Source organism: Balaenoptera musculus, chromosome 8 (genome assembly GCF_009873245.2).
Source record: "Balaenoptera musculus isolate JJ_BM4_2016_0621 chromosome 8, mBalMus1.pri.v3, whole genome shotgun sequence".
Taxonomy (NCBI): Eukaryota; Metazoa; Chordata; class Mammalia; order Artiodactyla; family Balaenopteridae; genus Balaenoptera; species Balaenoptera musculus.
In genome coordinates this window covers 86,336,237-86,362,736 of record NC_045792.1, presented here as the reverse complement: position 1 = coordinate 86,362,736, position 26,500 = coordinate 86,336,237, and the positions used below count along the sequence as shown (strand labels likewise).

At 43.8% G+C, this 26,500-nt stretch overlaps 1 protein-coding gene across 3 annotated transcripts in view; it reads right to left on the bottom strand.

Annotated features, from left to right (window-relative positions):
- Positions 1-2,109: 2,109 nt before the first annotated feature.
- Positions 2,110-26,500, bottom strand: part of TRIM44 (tripartite motif containing 44) — a 114,597-nt gene continuing 90,206 nt past the window's right edge. For 2 of the 3 annotated variants that reach the window (XM_036860332.1, XM_036860334.1), the window contains one exon: positions 2,110-6,718. Coding sequence is in view for 2 of the 3 variants with exons in the window: in XM_036860334.1 (XP_036716229.1) it covers positions 6,707-6,718 (12 nt within the window). In the remaining variant the exon portion in view is untranslated. The remainder of the gene's footprint in view (positions 6,719-26,500) is intronic. The other variant, XM_036860333.1, reaches the window with a different exon arrangement.

Sequence of the window (26,500 nt, the reverse complement as noted above, 5' to 3'; positions counted from 1 at the left end):
TAAGGCAAATGGTATGCTATGGCCATGAGGGTTCAACTCAGTAAATGAACTATAAAATAGACAAGCTCCCTTTGCAGTCCCTTTCCAAGAATATGAAGCTGGACTAATGTCAAGCTGTTGGAGATGCCTTCAAGATGTTTAATTAAGTTACAGACTCAATGCCAGAGTTGGCTGACTTTTGGGATTCTAAGACTATGGCAAAAGAAGCCATGGCTTTGCCTCTCCTGGAGATTTCATTATTTATGGCCTTGGAATAAAGGAGATAAAGCAAGTCTAACAGCTTCCTCCTTCCAAAAGTGCAGTTTCAGGTCAGAAGAGAATTTCACTGCTCACCTTAACCCTCCTTCCCTCACTGTACACTGTACTTTGCAAACTGTATAAAACAAGGCCTAAAAAAGACAAACTCCTTTGCCCCAAGGCCATACTGTATGTGTTTGTGGAGAGGGGGTGGATGGGTGAAGGTTATTCACCAGCATCAGCTGGAATCAGTGCAGCTAGGAGAGGAGAGCTTTAGAGCCAGGGTGTAAAGTCTGCTAGACCTGGGTTTAAATCCTAGCTTCCCATTTATTAGGGTGAGACCTTGGGCACAGTGTTTAACTCTCTGATTCCTGAGCAATAAAACAGAGGATGATAATATTAGTGCTGTGAGAATTAAATAAGATAACGTAAAAGGCAACTAGGACAGTGCCTGGCCCAGGAAAAGACCTCACTAAACGGTAGCTATTATTATTAACAAAATGAATGATTTAACCTGGAGACTCTAATATTTAACGAGAACAGATACTCAATGCAGTCAGTTATCGACTTCAAGCCGCCTTTCATTTTGTTTTCTTTTCTGTGACACCTTCTTCTCTTATTAATACTGGCAGCCTGACTTTCTGCTGGGTGTACCTACCTCTGGTGCCTTGTTAAGGCCAGGAGATATTCTAGACCAGCTGCAATTTCACTCTTTTATGAGTGTAAAGGAAATGCGGCCACCTGCAAGTTGGATCAAGCAAAGATCAATGAAACAAAATAAAGAGTTGTAGCTTTCAGAGGGAAAGACAATAAAATGAAAAAGGGCTGAGGCAATGGGATGCAGTATTGAGATACTCGCACCAGGAAGTAGGGAAGAAAACCTCCAAACACATTGTGGTTTGTTAAAACACCGAGACTCCCAAGTGCTATAGTGCTTGGCAATCCCATCCCACCAGGCAGAAGTGTGCTTAGCAACTGGGGAGGGGGGAAGTGGGCTTAACGATTGTTACAGGGGACAAGAGTCTCCCAGCCTGGCTTTATCAGCGTGGCTCACCGCATGACCTTGAGTGACTGACTCCCTCTAGAACCCTATCTTGAACAATTTCTCCAAAGCTCACATACAGCCTCTAGCTAACTAAAGGGGTTTGATGGAGACAAATTTGTTAAAAAAAATTTTTACAGCAGGGTTCATAAACTGCAGCTCCTCCAGACACTTGCTGGTGGGTTTTAAGGATGGATTTTAAAAACTGAATTGTAATGCCTTTAGGTAGGAATTGTACTTTCTAATTCATACAGTATCTACTATCTTGAGTTTTCACATTTTGCCTCTTGATATCAATGCATCCTCTGCTCCTGATATTACAAACTGGACTAGAATTGCTTCATTTAGAACTTAATTCTATCTCTTCATCAGTTATATCAAATGTGTACTTCTAAGGTTCCCCAAAGATGATTTTGCTGGCCTAACTGTAATTTGCTCTATGAAGGTTTTTTTTCCTAGCAAATATGGTAAAAATTAAAGTTTGACCATCCCCCTGGCTAATCCAAATTGTAAAGCTTTAACGTTATTTGAAAACATCATTCAGGACCAAGCATTCTTTACTTTATAATCTACTTTGCTCAGAAAATTTAACCTAGGCATGGATCATTTCACTTTGAGGAGAAAATATCTCTTTAAATAACAATGACTTTAAGTCTGTCCTTTTGCCACTCCCAGAGATCTCCTAAGCTAGAGAAGTCGGGGCAAATGAGTGTCCCACCTCTCATAACCAAAACACTATCATGTCCAGCATTATCACAGTTAACAATGCAGATTACCATGAATACTTACACCTAGCAGGGTCCTCTGTGCACAACTCTGAGAGACAAATGGTATTTCCAGTAATAGTTTATTGATTTCCAAATGCACAGGGGCACTGAGTCCAAACATCCTGGGATAGCAGTAAATCTCTCTTACAAAATAATTTACAGTGTGAAAATGATATACTGAAACATTAACTCAAATGTGTAATTCCCATGAAAGACTGAGTGTTCCCTTGTTTAATGTAAAGCGTGAAAGGGGAAGATGACTGAGGAGGGAATGTGACTGCACAGGAAAACAGGCAGAGGACAATGGGTTCGTTGGTTCTCCCCATCCACGCAGTGTGGCCTGTCACTGTAGAAAGACTGGTCAGGTTTAAGTCCCATTCAGTATAAATCTACTGTCCCCTCGAGGTCATATCAAGCCCAGCATGGGCTCTGCGGCATTTTTTGTACCGGTATACCCACTAGTGTCTTAATTTATTTTTATTTTCCTGCCCTGGCGCTTGTTCTGCTGTTTCTCGTGTGTTCTTCGTTCCAAATGCTACTGTTTTACTAGGCAGTCCCCATGGGCCTTACAGCTCTTGGAAAGGGCTGCGGTGGGGCTTCAGAAACACTGTTGGGTAAGGCAATATTAATGAGATCTGAAGTCTCCCCTGCAGGCCTTCTTTTCTCTCAGGGCTGGGCTGAGTCCATTCATAACGAGATAGATTTGTTTTTTAAACAGAAAATTCCAGTTGTGCTAGGCACACCGTAAACATGCAACTAATTTTCTTATCGAAAAGCATGTGTTAACAGCTACTGAGTGTGGCATTTCAGGTATTGGCAAGGGAATATTTTCTAGGTGGAGGAGAGGACTTCCTAAGCCCTGCCACTCCTATCAGTCGTGAATTCTGCAGCCGTGCCCTCAGGCCTGACTAGAGTGGTCAGACTCTCAGGTCACCAAAAAGTCTGGGTGTCCAAATTTCCCGTATCATTAGACACCTTGGAGTAGGGCTGGAGTGCAATTTCCCTCAGGGCTGTCGCCTTGGCTCAACGCTTTAGGAGCTGACAACCTTTGCCAAGGAGTTGCTCTTCTTGTTAGCATGTTGTAAGCAAGCAACTAAGCCCCATTATCTGGTGCCACTTGTAATCAGGGCTGGCAGAAACCTCTGCAGTGGTATGCGAGATAATGAGGCAGCTGCTCTGAATTTCTCTTAGTTGTTAAACTGCACGTGTGTGTGTGTGTGTGTGTGTGTGTGTGTGTGTGTGTGTGTACATATACACATCAGGTGTTAGCAGAAAAGTCTATGTTCACAGGACTTTGAATTAGCACATCCTCACAGACTGGCTAGGTTTACTAAAATATGAAGATTTCCTTTTCTGCAGCAGTGCAGCAGCTGACATTTTCAAATAAAGTTAGACAGCAGAACACTCCTCACTTTTACTATTTCTGAGAAGTTCCATACTCCTGAAGGCCTAAAAACACTGTATTTATGGGGGATGGCACCAAAAAGGAAAGGTGTCCGCCAACTCCTGGGGGCAGGCTCAAGTTAGCAATGTGTACTTAATGTATCTGCTAAAGTAGAAGAATAAGGCTACCTTGCTGCCATTTCTGAGCCTAAACTATAGCCATAAAATGTAATTTTGAAAAAGAATCCATAGAGTGGAATGGTCAGACTGCAGGGGGGCGGGAACCTGCAGCCTTTTTCTCTCTCTCTGTTTTAGGCATACACAGAGTTAGGAAGAGCCGGGTACAAAACCTGGCTCCAATACTTCCTAGCTGTGTAACTCAAGGCAAGTGACTCTTGCCCTCCAAATCTGTATTATCATCTGAGAAATGGGTCCTCATAGTTGGTCCTCAATATTTTAAGTCATTTCCCTTTCTAGGCTGTCAGAGCAGAGACTCCAAGCAATTCTTGGAATTGCCCTGGATTTAATGACAATCAAATCAAAGGACAAACCCCCTCTTAGCCTCCAGATACCCAACCTTTGGAAGGGAGCCAGGGATTGCTGTGAGGACCCAATTCATTCTGAAGACATTCATTACCTGCCTCCCTCGATGACTTCTCCCTAGGGATTTCTGCAAACCCTGCAGCCAGTTAGGACACAGTTGTGAGCAACTCTTACTGACCTGGTAGGAGGGAAGTCTCATCATGCTGGGGCTTAAGGCCGAGAAGCATGCTCCAGCTTTGGGGAAGCTGGTGCCACTGCAGGAAGCATCTTAGTTCTTACACTGATAAATGCTGCCGGCAGGAACTCAGGAGCCTGGGCAGAAGCTGCTGAGCTGTGTTTAATGCTTCCCTGGTTAAAGTTTTATCAGGTGCTGAAAAGAGCAGGAGCCCATAAAGCAAATCTGAAATCCTTTCTAAGTAAAAGCAAAAGTGCTTTCCTTGAGGATTACAGAGTATGATAATTTACTGAGACAGGCTGGCATGTATGTTTGTATTTCCATTCACATCCATTGCATAAATGCCTGGGTTTCCCAAATACTGATTTAAAGTAATAACATATGATCAGGTATGGAGGAGCCAATGATCTGTCCATTGCTAAAATAAGGCTACTACTTGAGATTAAACAATAATTATTGGGGAAAGACAACACAAGCTTCCAAATCCTAAAATCTTCTTAATATTCTGATTTTTAAACTCTTTTAAGAATGGCCACTGGTCTTCCTTTAGGAGTAGTTTCTTTGGATGTGGTTGGGGGTTGTAATTAGTGGTATGCCAAAATCTCCAGTCTTTGTGGGCAGAAAGGTAAAGCACCGAAAATGTCTTAGTCATTTGTTGGCCACCAGTTTGAGAGAAAAATACTTTTTTTTTTTTGTTTTCTTTTTAAACAGCCCAAACTACTCTCAGCCCCAATGTCCCAACAACATATTTAGTGAGCAAGGGTAATCCTAACCCAGAAGCATATACACCTGGTAGCTTCCTGGCCTCAAAGAAACAATCATTTCATAGCATGCACAGGACTGAACAGTGATATAGACAGGATTCCTATAGTAAGTAAGCATTGTTTCTCCCTCAAAACCATCCTGCACACACATATCAGTTGGCCCTAAAGCTTTGTGATAGGTACACAGGCAGGCAGGCAGGCAGGCAGGAAAAGAGGAATTTCCCTCAGTGCAGGCTCCTTTGGTTCTGCCTCAGAGGCACTAGAAGTCTAGGTCCTGAGTCAACAGAAACCCTAAGGCTGCTTGGATGTAGTTCCAATTGTACTTCTCAGAAGCGAACACCAAAATACCACTAAAGGCAGAGGAGAGGGAACACACCCCCCACTCGCAAATAAAAATTCTCTGTGAAGTCTCCTATTTTATCTTTACTGTTTATATATACAAACATTCTATTTCATAATATAACTGTGTTTGTTTTATCTAAAAATAATGTCATTCCCTGACTCCAAACCATTTGTTAAGTAAAACTGCTGTATCAGAAGACGCATGTTTTTTAGTTTGCAGTTTTGTATTCCCTAGTACATCATTGCTTATTTAGGAGTAAAAAACTTGGTTGTAAGGAAATGTGCTTTGGGAGTGGGGAAAGACCAGAGTCCAACCACGGTGAGTCTCTGCTCACGTTACTTAAGAGGAGAGAGCCAGCGTGTGGGAGATGACCTGGAGGTGGGGAGAGCCAGGGGAAGAGGGGTCCCCGCTGGAGTAAAAGGAAGGTATATCTGCCAGGAGATGGAGCTCGATTCAACACACCACAGAGGGCCAAGAATTCTCCCCACACTGCATTTAAGCCAAATTAGGCTAAGCTGGGGGAGGGGGGAGCAAAACCTACACTGAAAATTCCCATTTGTAATACACATTCCAGACTTTCATGCTGTGACAAGACCCATAAAACCTCAGAATCCACTCAAATAATTCAGGTTCCATCAGATCCTTTAGTGACTATTTTGGAAACTTAGGCAATTTGAGTTCAGAAATACTGATTTCGATTTCAACTTTTAATCAGATCTCTTTGGTCCCTTTTTTTTGAAAAAAAAAAAAAAGTCATTTCCTTTCTATCTCTTCAATCTTCTCTTTCTTTTTTTTTCATTTCCACAGCACTGAATTATGAATCTGAAATCCTGGATAACCTCATGTACTAAAAATATCTCTATATATTTCTAACTTTTAACTCTTTATCTGTTTTCAAGCCATCCATCTTATTTCATGAAACCACATTTTCACAGACGTATTAAATGGACTTTTAGAGACTAACTATGTGGGTTGATTCGGCCCTACTTTTCCCTCATTTATTCCATGCTTCAATATGAATAAAGTGTGGTTTTATTAGCAGGTAGGGAAACAAATTCTGACTGCCCTTCAAAATTATTCCAGATCCTTCTCAATGAAGTGATACTGTTTGGGTATACAATATGACAGGGGCCGGCTTTCCTGAGTAAGTTCAAAGCAGCCATTGAGGCATTACCTGAAGGACCCTTTAATTGCTCCTGGTTGATCAAAGGGGCATTTTCCTTGACCTATCACGACAAGAGAATGAGAAGCACAGTCAGTAAGAGTAACACTGGTCATTCCTTGGAGAGCTATGTGCCTGCTGTGGATCTGGGGAGGCATCTGGTGGAAGCACGTTTGTTGCTGGGCAGCTTTCACAGGAATCAGAAGCCGTTACATACACGCCGTCACATACACACAAGGGGAAGGGATGATTTTCCGCTGGGGATGGCAGGCCTTCATGTGTCTTCTTCTTCACTGGCACCACTACAAAGGAAAGGAGAACCAAGTGAGTTAAGACTTCACAAGAAGGGGGGCAGCCTAGTCTACTGACAGAAGGCACAGGCTCTGCTGTTAGACTCCCCTGGATTCCAGCCCTAACCCTACCACTGCTGGGCACTGTGGCCAGGGGCAAGTTACTTAGCCTCTCTACGTTCTGATTTATTTGACTGCAGAGATAATCATGATAATAAAACCTACTTTCTTAGGTTACTGGAGGAATAAATAACACATATAAAATGCCTGTGCCTGGTACATAGTAAGTGAATAGCTATTTAAAGGAGCAGGTGAGGGTCATAATATTTTTTTAACTTGACAAAATAAATTGCTGGTAAAAATCAGGAGTTTGATGTCCCCTAAGCCTTAAAGCCACCTATTGTTAGAAGAGAAAGGCAAAGAGAAGCTATCATTCTGCACACCAAATGGCACTTCTCACTTGGAATAAAGCCAAGGTTTTAATTCATGCCACAGGGACAGTCACTGGGTTCAGATGTCACCTCCTCAGAGAAGGTATTCTAAGTCGGGCTCCCTGGTTACTCTCCATCTCCATCTTATTTCTTTCATAGTCCTTATCATGTCCTATAAATCATTTGCTTGCTATTTACTCTCCCCTCTACCCCCACCAGAGCATAAAAGAATAGCAATATTGTCTATTTTATCGACTACTGTTTATCTAGCACTAGGACTGTGCTAGGCATATCGAAGTGTTCAATAAATAGTTGTTTTAAAAAGAGAGTGAGAAATAAAAACAGGAAGCGAGGGAAGGAAGCGGCTGAAAGGATGGTCAGTCATGACTGCCTTGACCAGGGCATCCTAGATGTCAGGAGTATTTCAGTGGCCAAAAAATGAGTTGTGAGTCTCAGAGGCATGGCTAGAACCTCAGCTGCTCAGGGTTACAGCCTCCCTGGCTTGGTCCTGGGAGAGAACATTGTTGATACAAGTACCAGGGCAAGAAAAAGTCAGGGCCAGAAAAAGACTTACACTTCTAGGACACTTAGAAGGATAAAAGCAGCAAATGTGCCTAGTTTCTCCTCCTCCACCACTTCTAGAGGCCACTGTCCTTAAAATAATAACAAGAGCCAGCTTGATCAAGTGTGCCAGAGGCACTGAGCTAAGCGCTCCTCACCCATTCTTTCTATTACTCCTCACAATAATCCTAGGATGTAGGGACTATTATTATTATTATTATTACTATCCCCATTTGGCAAATGAAGAAAGTGGAGCTCTGAGAGATCTAAAATCCTCGGTCACATAGTAAGGCCTGCATCCTTAAAACTTAAGGATTAGTTTCGGCTGGATAAAGTCTGAAGCAGGCAAGCTAGGGAGCTTGTAAGGGAGGTAAATCCCCCTTCCTCTGGTAGAGGCAGGAGTTAGGGAAGAGGACAGGCCTGGGGTGCATCAGCGCCCTGCTATGACCTAGAAATTTTTTTTATCTCACAAGGGATTATCTACGTCTATATAAAAATCTGTGCTTTTTTGCATCCATCTGGGAAAGCCTTTAAGGGAAAATATCCTAGACAACAGACCTGTAGTACTTCTGCTAAGGGCGAAAACATTTCGAGACATGGAACGTGAAAGTAAGGTACGCGTACTCTAAGGAGCCAAAAGAACCAACTCAGCAACCTTCACTATCCAAACTCTGCCCTATTTCCATTCCCTTTTTCTGCCTGTTGTCCAATCACGGGATGAAGGGTGCATGCTAGGAAGGGCTGGACAGTGGACCGTCATTAAGGAGCAGTGTTTGGTGGCATCTGTCCCAAAGGGAACAAAAAGGGTCTTTCATGAAAGAGTCTCACCAGAATCAAGACCCAGCTGGAACCGGTGCCATAGTCTCCCCTTTGGTATTATATCCAAAGCAAGCTCAATGTTCTTTTGTCAATTTTCCTTCAAATATGAGAGGTCTAGCACAAGCATGTGCCCCTTCCTTAAACTGCGGTTCATTATTTAGCATTCGTAACTTGAGATGCATAGTTTAAAGGGTTCATGAACCTACTGAAGTTGTATACAAAATTTTGTCTGTGAGAGAGGCCATAATTTTCATCATATTCACAAAGAGGTCAACAACCCCCCAAAATTGAGTATAATGAAATTATAAATAAACTAGGTTCTTTTCGAGTTGCCAGGTCCCTTATTATAAGATGTGCAGAGTTGACTTGGGGAAAAGATCAGCCCTGACTGATAAAATCTTTTCTCATTATCCTAGAAGAGATCTGTTCTTGGGCCTGAATGACATAGCTCATCTCACAGTCTGAAAGCCTAAGACCTTGGAATTCTGGCATATCACTGGTTAATCTGACTATCTACTCTGTGTTAGGCATAACACTAGGCACAACAATGAACAAGATGAAATCACAGTAGCTGCCCTCATGGACTTCAGAGCCTAGTAGCTGACAGAGGGAGGGGGGAGGGGGAGGGAGGGAGGGGGAGAGGGAAAGAGAGATAGAAAGGGGAGGGGAGGGAGAGAGACATATTTTTGTCCAGAATATCATCTGCAAATAAATCATACTCATTTTCATAATTAATGAAATTAATTTTTTCCAACAATAAAGAGGAAAAAATCATAATTGAATCTATAGCATACAGCTTTGTTCACCTTGTGTGTGGTCTCTCCTGGAGGGTCACACAGTATCATTAGTGTGAGATATCATCTGAATGTCCCTTCTTCACTCTGTATATAAGCTGATCTGTGTTCACAGGATTTTATCTTAAATAGTCCATAGGAGTCTACTTTCTCCAAGGGAAGTAACACAGCCTTCCACCTCAGCCACTTATCCTCCTCCTCTGAAACATCTGCCACTCACACTTAGATTTATAATGGGAGTGATACTCAGAGGATATTGAAATTTTGAGTGTCTGTTCTGTTATTGTTGTTTTGAGAATAAACTAACTAAGGGTGTTAGATAGGTAGCTCATTCTGTAGTAGGTATTTACCATGAGAGAAGCAGCATTATATAATGGCTTTGAAGTCACCAAACTAAACTAGGTTCAAATCCCCACTCGGGCACTAATGAGCTGTGGGACTTTGGATGTGCTGCTCAACCTCTCTGAGTCTCAGTTTCCTTGTGGTAATACTTACTGTATATCTTACAGGGTTATTGTGAGAGTTTTATGTATTTTATGCAATAGAAATACTTTAAAATGTTGGCTCCTTTCTTCAACCTGCTTTTCTTCTTATCCAGAATCAACACCTGCCTAACTTTCCTTCAACGTTGTTCTTCTGGCATCTGCAATGTTACATTCCAGAGCAAGTGCGCTCCTATCCCCAAATGTCCTTAAATTTCTGGAATGCCCTTCTTTGCTTGCTTGGAGAGTTTTTTAAATGACAACTCCAGACCTACAGATACTGAATAGAAGGAAAGGCTGAGTTCCAAGGTTCTGGCCCTTCTACTTGACAGGTGTCTAGAAAAGTCAGTCCCTGCCAAACACCGGTGAGGACAGATACTGAGCGAAGCCCAGTTAACTGGCCTCAGTCACAGACTGACCCAGTTTGAGAGTGCTGGTGTGTCTAAAAGCAGCGGTTTTAAAACTAGGGTACACATACCTTTGTGGTACCTAATGATTTTCCAGGAGGTATTTGGTCATTGGTAATTCAAAGGAAATTAATGTCCAGATCCTTACTTTCCATACATACTCTTTGTTAAAAATGACCTCTCCCAGAACGTGCTTGTGATCTACAGGTTCTCTCTTCAGCCACTCTCACTTTTTACACTCACCTTACTCCTACTTCAGAAAAGAAATGCATACCCCTCACCCTCCTGAATCTCACCATGGGACAATTTTAGAATGCCTTGCTTCTAAGCGGAGTCCTATGAGAACAGGGCAAGAAATAGTGAAGGATATAATCCCTTACTTCATCCAGGTAATAAACTCTTGGCAAAGAGTCTATCCACAGATCTAAGAATTCATATTCAGAAATGAGATGGTTGTCATGAAATGGGTACTATGTTTATTTTAATTGACAAAATGAAATCAGACTTGGATCTGACAGAAAGCAAGACTGATTTGGCTGGATGGTTTGACCATGAAAACCATCTTTGCCAATGAGATTACACAGTGAATCTCGCCTGTAAGTTTAATATGCTAAATCTGTAGTGCCAAAGTTTTGACGAAAATGTATATAAAGCTCGTACTACGCAGTATGTCAGAATTAACATCCTTCTCAACTATCTAAACTTGACATATAATTTCAGGAGTTAAAATGGGCAAGGAGGCGCATAATGTTTTCTAAATTATTTTTGGGGGTATAAGAACAAAAAATGTAGCTAAAGGAACTGAGAGTTCCTAAATCATGACCGGGAGAGTGACGTGACATTTAACACCCCCTAGGGGTAGGGGTCCAGGTGACAGAATGGGACGAAGGAGCCCAGCCAGCAGAATGCTGTGTCCCCTCTGCCAGTTGGGCGCGCTGCCTCATGAGCAATCCTTTCTGTCTTGTTGTGCCTGTGAAACTGAAGGCACTGTTAGAGGCACGCCCCAAGCCCCAGTCCTATTCAGCCCCTAAGCACCTGCTCATAAAGTGATTAAGATCAAGGAGTGTTTCACTGCCTGACAAGCTTTAAGATAGTCCATATAGATAGGCAGCTCAGTTTTTCAGCTTCCGTCCCCAGAGATGGACGCTTATAAGAGGAAGTTAATAAATGAGGTGGGTAGGCATTCTGATCTCACAAGTTAGTTTCTTTTCCTGAGAATACAATACAACTTAATTTGATTTGGCATCACTTATATCGCCGAGTCCTTGGCTATTTATTCATTATTGATGTAAAAGGATTATTCACTTAAGAGGATGGAGAAATTAAGAGGTATCAACAAGGAAGGCAGGCTAGATTCAGTTGAGATGCAAAAAGATAGATGTAGTATTCTCCAGAAAGGAAGCCACATAGGCGGTGTATGAGGAATTAATGGGAAGTGTCCATTCACCATCTGAGGCTGCAGCTGCTCACTTCCAGTGAGAATGATCGGCCTAGCTGGGGGACAGGCCCAAACCCAGACCCGCAAATACTCCTCCACCAGACAGAGCAGAGCTGCTACTTTTGTCTCCCGTGTCACCTGTCCCAGTAGCCTGGGCTGAAAGTGAGGGGTTACTGAGCTATAAGGAATCAGCACTTACATATTTAGCTGCTGCCTGTGGAACTAATATAAATTAGTTTTAAGAGATGTAAGTATACATTTAAAAGAGATACAAATACAAAATAAATTAAATGTCCTCCCCCGTTTATCCTGGGTTAACTGAAAAAAACATCAGAGGACTTCACAGTTCTAGTCCTGGCTTTGCTGTGTGACTCTGGGACCCAGTTTCCCCAGCTGGGAAATTAGGACACCTCGCGTTATAAGTGAAATTTACAAAAATTCAAACCAGACAAAAGCGAAGCTCCTTTCTTACACATTTGCTGAGCTAATTAATTAGAGCTCATTTATACTGTTTTTTTCTCTTGCTTCCTATGTACTGCCCTCTTTCCCCATTCCTCTCCAACTCAATCTGAAGGCTGACCTCAACATTCCAAGTTCTTTCACCTCTTTTTCTGGCTGGGCCTAAATGCCAGGTTGAGGAATTGTACTGTTTGATCAATACCTAGTACACACCCTAGTACAGTGAGCTCTATGGGCAAATGATTTCCCGTGATTTCCCAATTCATCGTGGTTCTTAAAGTCTAAAGTGGTACCAAGCCTTGTGTCTTCCTTCGCAAATCACAGGAAACAGGGAGAAGGGCTCTTCTCTCTCTAGATCACGTTATACTTGATCTCATGAATCTTCTCTCCTTCAATAATGACCACTGTTCACAGACGGCCGACTTAATGTTCCAGGCACTGTACTAAGCAATTTATATGAACAATCTCACTAAACCCTAAGAGTAGCTTTAGAATAAGTATTATCGTCTCCATCCTACAGATGAGAATAGTGAGGCCAAGAGAAGCTGCGTGACTTGTTTGAGGTACACAGCTTGTAAATGGTAGATCCAGCTAATGCAGACTCCAGAACCCTCAGATATGAAAATGCACTCGTGTAAGAAGAGAGACATAAACCTAATCTTCTGATCCCTGGTTACCCAGACAATAAGTGACAGCCACTGAAGATTAAGATCTCTGAGGTTCAATTTTTTACCTGAAAAATGGGATGATAATATCTATTTCCAAGGGTTGCTGTAATGAGTTGGAAAGTACTTGCAAGTTCTTTTTTAAGATGAAAAAATGCCAGAAAAGGGTAGGATGACTACAGAAGGAGAAGGAAGTAGACACTGGGTTTGTCTCTCAGCCCTCGCAGCTGCCTCTGCCCCTACAGACCGACACAGGCACCTGTGAGAGGGGTCTGGGGCTCCAGGGCGGCCGCAGGTCCACACACTGACCACAGTGCTAAGTTTGATCTCCATGTGCCCTGCAACCTGTTTACCGTTTTTACAGGTGGCTGCCCTTCTTGCACTCCACTTGGGGTGGCGGCCCGTTTCTATGGAGGATGGAAAGGCGCCAGCAGGTCTGTGCAGGCAGGGCCCTGTGACAGGGAGACACTTGAACAGAAGTAACAGGCAGGCTTCTTAGCCTGCCAGTGTCCCATCTGCTCTCAGAACTCCCTTCCTTAGGATTGAGTCTTCTGTTACTGCTGCTGCTGGATTTATAATGGAATCAGTTCCAGCCTTTTTTCTTTTAATTCAAAAAGTAACTTTTTGTTTTTTGCTGATCTGTATTTTCTGTAGCAAACACGTATTGCTTCTATAAAAAGAAAAAAAAAAACCCATAGTGTTATCCACTGGTGATAATCAACATTAGCCATTGAAATATATTCATCTATACCCCTCCTATGCATATGTAAAAATACTTCACAGGCTCTTTCATAATCTATTTTTTTCATTCAACTATCAATCATGAATACCTTTCCTTATCAAGAAATGTATTTCTGTAAGATTATGGTTCATGATTAAGTTGTATGGATTTATCATACCTAATTATTAGACACAAATTATTTCTACCTTTTCACTATAACCTACACCTTGGTGACACATATTCACGCTGGTGAATCTTTAGGTTCACCCTTATTTATTTCCAAAGAAAAAAATTCCCAGAAGGGAAACTCTTGGGTCAAAGTAAAAATTACAAAGATAGTACAGAGGGTTCCAATATCTAGTTTCCTCTATTATTAACATCTTACATTAGTGCATTTGTTAGAATGAATCAACAAATTTGGTACCCTAGTATTAACGCTAGTATTAACTGAAGTCTAGATTTTATTCAGATTCCCTTAGTTTTTCCCTAATGTCCTTTTCTGTTCCAGATTTTACCCGAGATACCACATTATATTTAGTCATCAGGTCTCCTTAGTCTCCTCTTGGCTTTGACCGTTTCTTAGACTTTCTTGTTTTTGATGACCTTGACAGTTTTGAGGAGTACTGGTCAGGTATTTTGTAGAATGTCCCTCATTTGGGATTTGTCTGATGTTTTTCTCATGATTAGGCCACGGTTATGGGCCTTGAGAAGGAAAAATCACAGAGGTAAAGCACCATTCTCATCACATCGTACCAAGGGCACATACTATTGATATGACTTAGCGCTGCTGACGTTGACCTTGATCACCTGGCTGAGGTAGTATCTGCTGAGGTTTCTCCACTGTAACGTTACTTTTTCCCCCTTCACACACTGTACTCTTTGGAAGGAAGTCACGACGAGCAGCCACACCTAAGGAGTGAGGAGTTGTGCTCCCCCTGGTTGAAGGTAGAGTATCTACAAAAATTACGTGAAATTCTTCTGAACATGCGATTTGTCTCTTCTTCATTTATTTATTTACTGATCATTTGTTTATATCAGTATGGACTCATGGATACTTATTTTTACACTCTGGGTTATAATCCAATACTACTTGATTTATTTTGTTGCTCTAACTGTTCAGCTTTGGCCTTGGGGAGCTCTTTTAGTCCACTCCTGTGGCCCCTGACATACCCTCACCAATGTAAGGGTTGTTTTGAGGTTTGGGGGGAGCACTCCTTTACTTTCTGACACTACAAAATGCTCCAGGCTCATCTTGTATATTTTCTGCCGCAGTCGTAGAATCAGATATTTCTCCAAGCAAAGGCTATGTATTGAATATTTTTAAAAGGATTTGATATATTCCTGCTAAATTGCCCTCCAGAAATCAACTTGTACTGATTTACAATCATTACTCATACAGGTATGAGAATGCCTATTTTCCCCACATCCTTGCCAATGTCTGGCAGTTTCAAAGTGTCTGTGAGGATGAGATGTGTGTGTGTGTGTGTGTGTGTGTGTGTGTGTGTGTGTGTGTTTCTCCTCTCTGAAATAACTTCTATGTTATTATTTGGTTTCCTGTTGAACTTCAAGAGGAAAATGCCATGGGGGCTGCAAGCTTTCCCTTTTCTCTGCCTTTCTGTTGGCCTTCCCCAACCTCCCTTCCCTTCCCCACCGCTGCTGGATTTCACAGAACTGATGACCTCCTGTTGTGAGGGCTGAAAGGAACCCTTCTCAAAGCCTCTATTAGGGCCCAGGCAATTCCAGGGGGTAGGGGAGTGAGATGCAGAAAACAGTCCAAGGATTTACCTTCCCTGTTTCCTGCACCTTCAGGAAATCCACCCGACCCAGTTTCCTCATCTTTTCTTGGCAAGTGAATAACGGAAACCAAATCTCTCTCAAGCAGTTTCCTTCCACAGAAATCTTAAACATAAGATTTAATAAAATGCTGGACTTCAAATTTCCTGTTGCCTCAGCTGCTGTATCTTAGAAGTTACCAAAGGAAGAGGAGAAAAGATCAATTAATACACTCTTGACATTAATCTCTAATCTCTGAATGAACAGTAGGCTTTTTTTCAAGTGTCCCATATTAGTTCTCAGTAGTTTTGAGGCCCATTCTGACCTTAAATTGAGGTCCAGAAGTTGTAGCAAGTTGGAAATTGGAAGCACACCAACTCTCAAAACCTACTTCTCATGTCACAGAGGGTTATGAATGTGGATTTAAGAGATAGGAACACCTAGGTTTGAGTCACAGCTTTGTCATTTGCTAGCTGTGGGATTTTGAGTTCAGTGCTCTTTCCTGGAAATGGAGGACAACTTAGTACCTACCTGAAAGAGTTACTGGAGGATTAGACGAGGACTGATATATTGAGAGAGTGCTGGACATATATAGAGAGAGCTTGGCATGGTACCGGGCACCTAGAAAGTGCTCAGTACATTTTATGGTTAGATGAAGAAATCAAGGCTAAGAGAGGCTAAAAGTTATACAGTGAGTTGATGGCGGTGAGATTAACTGAAAATCAGAGTTCCTGGTTCCTGAATACACCATCATGCCTGCAACCCTCGTTTATTAACAAAAGAGAAGAGCTGACACCGCTGTCACACATGCACTATAGGCACCATTCTGTCACTTGAATGGGTTCAAGATTGCTTCTCAAGCCTGTTCTCTTGGTGTTTGATGATAGGCCGTTCGCTCATAACAATGGTCAAAAGCTATAATTAATTTATTGAGTGCTTTATATGTGCCAACCACTGTGCTCAGAACCTCAGAAGCACCATCTCCCTCTCCCACTGAGTCCACCAGCAAGTGCAGTCCACTCCCACCACACTTCTATCCTGTGTCTGTCCATTCCTCTTCTCCACTGCCACCACCATCTCTTGCTTGAACTGCTGCAGTTGACTTCCGACTGGTTTTCCTACTTCTATTCTTACTTCACTACTGTTTAGCTTTCAAACTGCATTCAGAGTAATATTTTTTTTTAAATTATTATTATTATTATTTTTAAATTTTATTTATTTATTTATTTATTTATTTATTTATTTATTTTATTTATTTATGGCTGTGTTGGGTCTTCGTTTCTGTGCGAGGGCTTTCTCCAGTTGCAGCAAGCAGGGGCCACTCTTCATCGCGGTGCGCGGGCCTCTCACCATCGCGGTCTCTCGTTGCGGAGCACAGGCTCCAGACGCGCAGGCGCAGTAATTGTGGCTCATGGGCCCAGTTGCTCCGCGGCATGTGGGATCTTCCCAGACCAGGGCTCGAACCCGCGTCCCCCGCATCGGCAGGCAGACTCTCAACCACTGCGCCACCAGGGAAGCCCCGGAGTAGTATTGTTAAATGTGCAGCAGATTATGTAACGGCTCCGCCTAAAAATCCTTCGATGGCTTCCTATAGCCTTGGGATAAAGCCCGTGGCCCGCAAAGCCCTACATGACTTGGCCCCTGCCTATCTCTCTAACCTATTTCACGCCACTTGCCAGACACACTGGCTCTCTCTGCCCCTCAGATAAGCAGAGTTTGTTCCTGTCTTAAGGCTTCTGCATTTGCTGTTAAGTTTCGAAAGCTCTCCCGTCACAGCTTGGGATGCTGGCTCCTCAACACTTAGGTCTCAGCCCCAAGGTCACCTTCTCTGAGGCTTTCCCTGACCAAGCAATCTAGAGTAGCCACCCGCCCTACCCCTGTGCTATTACATTAGACTATTGTATTGTCTTCACAGCACTGATCACTATCTAAATTGTTTTGAGATGTAAGGGTCCTTAACTATTTTGTTCCCTGCTATATCACTAGTAACTGATAATGTGCCTGCCACCAGTGAGACCTCAACACAGTTTTTTTGAGTGAATGATCAAAACAGCCCCCCAAAGAATTATTGTTCCAGAAACATTCCAAGTCTTCCCAGGCAAACTGTGGGCAACTTGTTGGTCTCAGAGATACTGCCCAGGAATCTCCTGGACAGCTTACTATATAGGTAAGCCCACGCTCCATTGATTTCCTAACTCTCACTGCAACCACCAGGCACATATAACCACTGGGGGTACCAGCTGTGGATTAAATGCTGTATCATAAACGATGATTACTCTTACAAATGACTAAGCCTTACTGGTAAAGGATGTGTGTGTTTGATGGACAAGGAATGCTGTGTCATTGAGGGCAAAGCCTAAGTAAGTTCATGTCCAGCCCTTCCCAAGCAAGGAAACTTGAAGAACCAATTCACCTCCATGAGGAAATGTTCTCACCTTCCTTATAAAACAGCTGCACGGTTGGCAACTTCCAGCCCTCTACAATCCAGTTGACTCAAGGCAGTCTGGGATCCCAAGACTTCAACCATCCGCCCCCTCTACCTAGTGGTCTATGGAGGGAGAGAGTCACCCAGGCCAAGATGGAAATAAAGGGATGTTTATTCACTGCTCCTCTCCTTCCTTCCTCTGGATGAAACATCAGCTGAGGTGCAGATCCAGGAGTGGGGCAGCTGTGTTAGTTATTGTGGTGGTAGCAACAGATAGTGGAAAAGCACACAACTAAGAATCAGAGACGTGGCTTCAAACCTCATTCCAGTACACGTCAGCAGTATGACCTTGAGCGAGAGGTCTCTTTAAACTAAAGTTTCCATGTCTGTAAAATGAAGATAATGACACCTATAAGTACTCGCTAAATGGATGCTACTATTATTTACTAGGCCCTGAACTAATCACTTCGCCAACATTTTCACATTCAGTTTTCATAATAATAACCCTGTATAATAGCATTACCACTCTATTTTACAGATGAAAGAAGTGAGGAGTAGAGAAATGAATAACATCCCAAGTTCCACAGCTGGCAGAGCTGGAACTAGAAGGCCTGGCCCTTGTTTTTAACCATGGATGGGGGACTCAGTGCTGAGTGAAGGCAGCTATGAGGGGACTTGTGAAGCCAGCTTGGCTGCATTTATCCAGCCAGGTCACTGGTAATGCCTCATTACCGGTAGCACAGACGGTAACCTCTGGTGATCGCTAAAGATTTTTCCAAGGCCTCGGCAGACTCAAACTCTAAACAATGTACTAGAAAACTACCTCCCTGCTATAGGGGATCCCAATAGTCTCTTTTAAAGAAAGGTACAGCCAGATGTTTTCAGTTTTTTCAACCACAGCCAGTCTGTGACTTTCCTATAGCAACCTGGCTGCAAGTTAGCCATTTCCCTCTGATTCTCACCTCGGTTCTTGTGAGCTCCAGCAAACAGAGTCATGCAAAAGGGTCTGCCACCAAGTCACCATCCCCTGGACGGAGTCTCTCTGGGTCAGACATCAGTTTCAATTTCAATTTCATTTGTCCTGAGGTGACAGGCACCCAGGTCTCACTCATTTAATTAGGTTGCATAGAAAATATCTTTCAAGGCCTCAGCTGATTTTCACTGCACCGAACTAGAGAATAAAATTGGCGTTAAGTCGAGATAATGCCTCCTTGTCTGCCTTCAGGGAACCGGTGATGAGGGTGGTCTGGTAGATGCCTGCTTTGCCCTTGCAGCCTCCAGGCGTTCAGGGACTCAGCATGCCTTCGCGTGGCGGTATTGTAAATGTCAGTCTTTGCCACTTGAACTCCTTGGAGGCCGAGTCTGTTTCTCACTGACCATTTTACCCCGAGTGTTTAACAACATGCCTGGCATTTAGGACACATCCGGCGGCTGGCACACAGCATCTCTCACTACCTGCCTTGGCCTAGAAGGGATTTAGCTGGTGAAGTGAAAGCTGGGGAAGGCTGACCTTCAGGGAAGAAAGTGGGTGCAGCAGGAAAGCAGACCTTCCTCCTAGGAGCGCTAAGACCTGCCTGCTAGGAGAGCGCCTGACGGAGGAGAACAGCATGCGAGGATCGCCCACTTGGGGGAAGGACCAGAATTCCCACCCCAGCCCTCTGAGCTGTGTTGACTATAGCAAAGCATTTCAACCTCCCTAAGTCTCAGCCTCTTACCTGTGACACAGGGAGTCATTCATTCGCTCTCTCAGTGAACAAATGTTTATCGAGTACTCACAATATATTAGGTACTGCAACAGGTGCTGGTGTTATAGTAGCAAGCCAGACTGACAAAGTCTGGTTCTCATGAAGTTTAATTTCTAGTAAAGAAGGCAACTAATAAGGGAGTAAACAAATTAATAATTTCAGATAGTGGAAAGCACTATGAAGAAAACAAAGCAGGATGCTGAGATAGAAAATGGTGGGTGCGTGTGTGTTGGGGGGTAACTCAGGAAGGGGAAACTATCAGGATCTACCGCTCAGAGTTGATAAGTATTAAATGAGATAATGGATGCAAAATATTTAGCATACTTACTAACAAGTAATGAACACTCAACCAAAATTCAATTGTTGTTATATTACTTCATCCTAAGGTCAGCTGCTCCTCTCACCTCACAGTGGCTGAGCCCCTACTAAACGCCGGTGAGGGGCACGCAGAGGGGAATCAGATAGGAGCTCACAGTCTGGCAAAGAATGTAGCCTATGTGCTAAGAGCAAAGGAAGAAGTGGTAAATCCCACCTACGGAGTCAGAAAAGACTATCACTTAATGTTGACAGATGGATCGGTATTTTCCAGGAAGACTACAGGGCCAGAGGAAGGGCATGCCAGGTGGAAGGGACAGCTTGAAAAAACTCTTGAAGGTGTGAAACAGCTTGGCATGTGCAGAGAGCTGTGAAAACTCAGGCTAGAGATAAAGTGTGAGAGGGTACACTGAGAGAAGAAGTATCTCGTCAGCAGCTCCTAATGCTTATCTTCATGGGTTGTGCTTAAAGTGTCTCCTAAGAAGACGGGGTTGGGGGGTGTGGATGGGAAAGAACAGGAGACGAGGAGTGTGTCAGGGCCCCATACGGCACCTAACACATTGCTAGCACTCCATGATGTGAACACGGGCTATGCTGGAAACGTTCAGCCTGACGTCTGTGTGACACTACCCAAGGCAGCACAAACGGATGTTTCAAGGGGGGAAACCAAACCCCCAGTGGTAACTCAAAATAAATCCTGTGTCAGGGGAAGGCAGGTGTCAGGCTGCTCAAATGTGACTACATCATCAGCACAAGTCTGAGACTCAGCCTAGAAGAGGAATGCAGGTGCCAGCGTATGATGCTGGGGGTCTGGGGTGAACGGACTCTTGCTCCCAAGCAGAGCCCTCTTTGCCAAAGCCATACTCACTTGTCCAAGAGTCTAAGGCCCATGCTGGGGACATGAGAGGGCCCTGTCATAGGGAAACAGGAAACTACAAGGAGGTTTCTTGTGCCAAGTTAATAACTCGGGCATCTCTGCCAGCACATTTTCTCTGAGATGAGTGTAACTGCAGAGGAGATGTTTGTGTAAGGGAACCATTCAGATAGAGCCCCGGCTGCCTGCCTGTTTACTACTCTGTCCTATCCCTGCCCTTGCAGTAAATGCTCTTGTCATGAGTCTCCCCAGGAAATGGAGAAATTAAGGAGGCCATCTCCACCCCCAATATTCCAAAAGCTTATAACACAGCCAACAGGTCTGGACTGTAGGAATCTGCCCCTGCTGGGAGGAAGGCTGCTTAATGCAGACAGCCAAAGAGACGAACATCACATCCACTGTGCATTCAGCCAGTCTTACCAGAGGCTCTCCTTGGACTCCAGGTTAGTGCTGTCAGATGAGAGAGAGAGCACTAGTCTGGCCAGAAGAGAGGAAGACGACCCAAAACACATGAATACACCAAGCGGGAGAGCCAAAGCAAAGTGAGAAAAGAGGAACTGAACACTACAGGTCTACATCCTTTTGCACGCCATTGCCCAATCACAAGACTGAACAAAGCCCACTGCTCTGACTCAAAGGGCTGCCCTAGGCAATGGAGGAAATCATAGATACCCAACACGGCATCATGCAGAAAGCAGTCCAGCCTTTGTCACATTCAAAAGATCTCTGCATAAGTCAGTGAGTCTAAAGACCGTATCAAAGTCGTTCCTTTAGTCTAAGGTACTGCACTTTTGGCTGAGCTCCCAGAGTTAAAAATCAGTAGATATTACAAGACAGGAGTAGGCCATGGGATCACCATAAGCCACTTGAGCACAGATGAGTTTCTGGGTGAGTCAGCTGTCATCTCAAAAGCTGATGGGTTAAGATGGATGGTTAGGTTTTGCTGGGGAAAAAGAAGTAATACTCTTTAAAGGACCAGGACTAGGGTATAAGTACAGTCTAATGAAGGAAGCAGATAAAGATTATTAAAGACACATTCTGCCTTCCTCCTAGGTTTTCCTGAAGCCAGCTCTGCTGTGACATTCCAATGACATAATCCTACCACTTCAGACCTGTTTCATGCATCTGCAGAAGAACCTGTTTATGGCTCAGTCTCAACATAAATCAGATGTCATTAAGATTTATTTATAATACCCAGAAAGCGACTGTTCTCAACTGGCCCAGTTATAGGGCTCAGCCAGAGCAGACAATCCAAACACCCCACCAGGCACCAGGCGGATGTTCCCCTTGGTATCGAGTAAGGCCCAGTCACCCTCTAGGCCTGCGTAGTTGAGGGGCATCTGCCAGCAATCTAGATGGCTCCCTGCTGCCAGACTCTCAACCCTGGCTTTCAGACTGAGAGGCGCAGGAAGAGCACAGAGAAACCAAGGTTTGAATCCAGTCCTTCCACTTATTACCTGCGTCCCCCTGGACAAAACTTACTCCACCGGCCTCAGTTTCCTCATCTGTAAAACAGGGTCCATGGCTCACAGGTTCTTCATGAATGTAAGAGCATACGGCACGTGGTAAACGCTCATCAAGGGACCGCTCTTGTCATGAAATGGTGCGCAAGACAGTGCCTGCACGTACCCAACTTTCCCCACACGTGGCTCGGTTCCCTTCTTCTTGCCTGGATTAGATCCTCTCTCAGGCTCCACATTCAAAGTCCCGATCAGAATTAAAGTTTATACACGACAGTAAGCATATCAGATGGCTCTTCTACACCAGCATGAGAAGTTAACAAAAAGTGCATAGATCTTTTTCTTTTCCCACCCACTCCCCCGCTCACTACTTAAAACACGGCACAGGGTCCCCACCCAGCCCAGCACAGACGGGTCGTAGGGACAGGGGGCGGGGAATGACAACAAAATAAATATTTCAGCTCACCACTTTGGGGAAAAGATGCGAGAATTCCTTTAGGGGTTGTTTTTAAATTAAAAAACATTTGCTGTGAGACTATAAAGCCACTCCTCCCTAAAAATTATTTTTAGGGCCCTTGGCTGAAATCTATACAAAAGGAAAAAAAAAGAAGTTAAAAAGAAGATGGTAATTCTGTATATAAGAGTTTAAGAAAAGCTTATGGAACTACCTGTTTTATGTTCAGCTGGAAAGAGAAAGCTCTATTCCTTCTCAAAGTGCTTCTCCAATCTCTCTGAAGTCTGATTTCTTTTTTATTTCACCAGCTTCACTCAGATATCACTGACATATCACATTGAGTAATTTAAGGTATATAATGTGATGATTTGATACATGTGTATATTGTGAAATGTTTACCACAATAAGGTTAGTTAACACGTCCTTTACCTCACATTAATTACCATTTTGTTATTGTTGTTATGATCTAAGTCTGATTTCTGCTCAGAGCCTGGTGGGATGAAGGATTCTGGCGGGTACTCAGATGCCTCTTCTTGCCCACTGATGAGGATGGGCTCTGAAAATGGGGTTAGATGTGCGGACCAAGGCCGGAACCACTGGTCTATAAGAAAGACAACATGATCACCCACTCAGCTCTTACTCATTTTAAATGGCATGAATGGTCACAATGTGGCTGTAAAGGGCACTCTTGCTAGGGGTCAAAATGAGACTCTCAGATGAGGCCTAGCACAAGAATGTAAAAATCGTCTGGAGGAGGAAAGTAGAATAACTCCATGAATCTGACATAACTCCATACCAGAGGCTTTATTTTTTCTCTTTCATTCCAACTCCCTCCTCCCCTCTCCTCTGGTAAAGAACAGTAATAGCATTGAAATCCACAGATAATCCTTAAATCTCTGTGGCAGCTCCACTTCTAAACTCCTCCTTCACACTGACGGTTTTAACAGCTGCTAACAAGTCATAACAAGGACCTCTCTTGCTCCAGCCTGGAATATCGATATCCTTTCTCTTTCCCTACTCCAATCATACCAGCCTTCAAGTCTACGTCTTTCATGAGGGTGTGGTGACCCTCCAGCCTACAGAGACTACTTATCATTCCCCCTCAGACTCTCAGAGTCTGGGTCCTGCCTGTAGGGCCCAGGGGAACTTAGCGATTATACTATTCATGGGGGAGCGGTAGAAATGCAGGATCCTGAGGGCTGGTGAGACCAGGTGAGACAGAAGCAACCTAATTAAGAGAATATGCATGAAAACTGCCACGGAGGCAAGGCTAGAGGGGCAGAGTGGCAGCTGGAGCAGTGAGCCACGTCCATAAGCAGGATCATTCATTACAAAGTCCAACCTTCAGAAGGTCCAGGAAGGCTAGGAAGTAGAATGCAAGGTGGGCAGGACTGAAGCATTCAGGAGGGAGGCTGTGAACATGATGGGCACCAGAAGGTGGTCCTGGCTGTGTGGTTCGGGGCAAAGCGCCTGAAAGGTTCAAGGAAGTCACACGAGACTGGGCGCGAAGCACTTAATGTGAAATCCGTTTCCCTGGCATTGATTCCCGCCACCACAGGCATCTCTTGGGGTGCCATTAACCTGGTGCGAGGCTTGCCTTCTTCTCCTCTGGACAGCGAGCAGCCCCTCAAAGGCATGTACTGCGACTTATCACGACTCAGGTGAGCAGTTTTGTGTTTAAGACTTGTGAAATGAAGATAAGGGCTTTGCATTTTTCCTCCATTTCCTGTACGTCAATCACCTTCCCCTTGGTGAAGACAGTCGGATTAGAAGGTTAAAAAAAGTGGGAGGCAGTCTAGACGCGCTGGGGTCGGGGGTCAGGCCGTGGGATAATGGCTGGTGGGCTCCAGCGTAGGCAGGATACTCCTAAGGGCACTGCACGCCTCTCACAGTGATAACACAGACGCTGCAGAAATGCACTTCAAGCTGCCCTGTGTTCATTATCTTTGCTTTCATTTTGTTTTGGGTTGGTGGTGTTTGAGAATGTGGAAGTTTACCCGTCCCATAATCCTCTACTGCTTATACTTCCCGACGGGACAGAGGTGGCAAAAGGTGTGCGAGGACTCTTTGGAGCCACTCCCCCAGCTGCCTGCCAGTTGCTCTGGGACCCGTCATCCTCGCTTTGCTGGAGCAGAGCCTGGCCCCCTCCTCTAGCCCCCACTGCTTTCCCAGAGGTCAGCCACAAGTTCACACCAAGCAGCAAGCAGTGATTACAAACTGTGTGCCTGCTGGGAGTATCTTTCTAGCGTCAAGCAACCATTAAACGCACTTGAGGAAATCACAAGAGGGAGGTGAGAGAATACTTTGGGGAGGTACAGCATAGGGAGGGCAGAAGGGAAAGCATCAGCCCACTCCTGCCTTGGAGGGAAAAACAGGCCATAAAAAGCAAAACTGGTTCTAAAGAATGGGGCTTCCTTAGGAAAACTACAGAACATTGTATCTTTCAACCACTCTCCTGCTGGGGCCAAAACACTTCAGGGTGCCTGGGAAACCTTTTGCTAATACAGAGTAAAATGACATTTTAAGCAACTATGTATTTTCTAAAAATTATTCAGTGAGCATGTATTATAATAGGTACTAACATATAGTCTCTCATCCAATTTGGACTGCATCTTTGTGAAGAAGACACTATGATTCCCCATTTTACAGATGTGGAAACTGAGGTTCAGAGAGGTCAGTGGCTCGACCATGTTTGGAGTTCAGGTTTGTCTGATTGCAAAGCCAATATTCTTCCTACCAAAAAAAATGTTGGGCTGTGACTCCTTGCCAGGTCTGCATCATTCTGACCTACCTGTTGTTACGCCTGGGTTAATGAGGCACTAGCATGGGTGGTCTGTAGAGCACAGTGGCCTTTCCTGTCCACTGATTAAAGGAAGAGTAAACCTATCTGTCTTAAGTGGGCTAACTGAGTCTCTGTGATGGAATCTTTCTTCAATCTCTAGGTGTCAATAACCATCTAAAAGGGAAGGACTGGTTCTGAGATAAGCAGATAAGGTAACCTTGGGAAAGTCACTTTCCTCTCTGAGTTTAGTATCCTCATCTGTAAAATGGGTCTAATAAAACCTATGTAATACTAAATAAGACACCTTATTAAAATCCTTAATATTACATCTGGCACAAGGTAAATACTTTATAAATGACAGCTATTATTGTAATTTCTGTTTTATTTCAGATCAACAGTTTTGGAAAATACACAGGTTTAGCATCAATTTGTTCCCATTCAGTAGATGCTGTTTATTGTTGAAAATTTTTTAAAAATCTTGAGTTTGTTTCATACCTAAGAACAACTATAACAAAAGAATGGCAGCGGAAGCACAGACAACTTGAGTTGAAGAAAGAGAGCCATATTGTCTCTGGGGCTGGTCCTTTCCCTTTCTGTTCAGTCATCTTAGAGCAGACTATAAACACAGGTATTTAGAGACTAGAAACTTATGCTATACACACATATGGCAGGAACCTTGAGTACTTTAGGAGGCGAAAGACACGTGTAGGATGAATTAATGCAAATGGCTTTGCTTCTAGTTATACAGTCCCCTGAAGGCACATTTGCTAGAGGAACTCTCTTAAGATGGGCAGCTCCTGGGGAGGGCAGTTCAGGCTGGTTCCCTGGCTTGCCAGCCACCTTAACTGAGCAGGCAGCAGCGAACTGAAGGAGAATCAGGCTGACACTGTGTCCTCGCCCTTGCTCCTCACTCTGACCCCAACAGGGGCACAAAGACCCAGAGCTTCTTCGTGGGTTTTAATCTCCTGCACTCAAAGCTGCTCTGGTGGTAAACTGCATCTTCTTCTGCTCTCTGCCCATGGAAACCTGAAGCCACTGCTGCAGGAGACAGCTTCTATCTGCATCCTCATTTCTGCACCCCTTTCAGAAAGGCTTTCTAGGTTTGAAGCAAGACTAAACCCTGCCCCCGGGCAAAAGTAAACTGTGCTTCAAATCGCTGCTCCTGAAGAAATGGTGAACGATTTTTCTC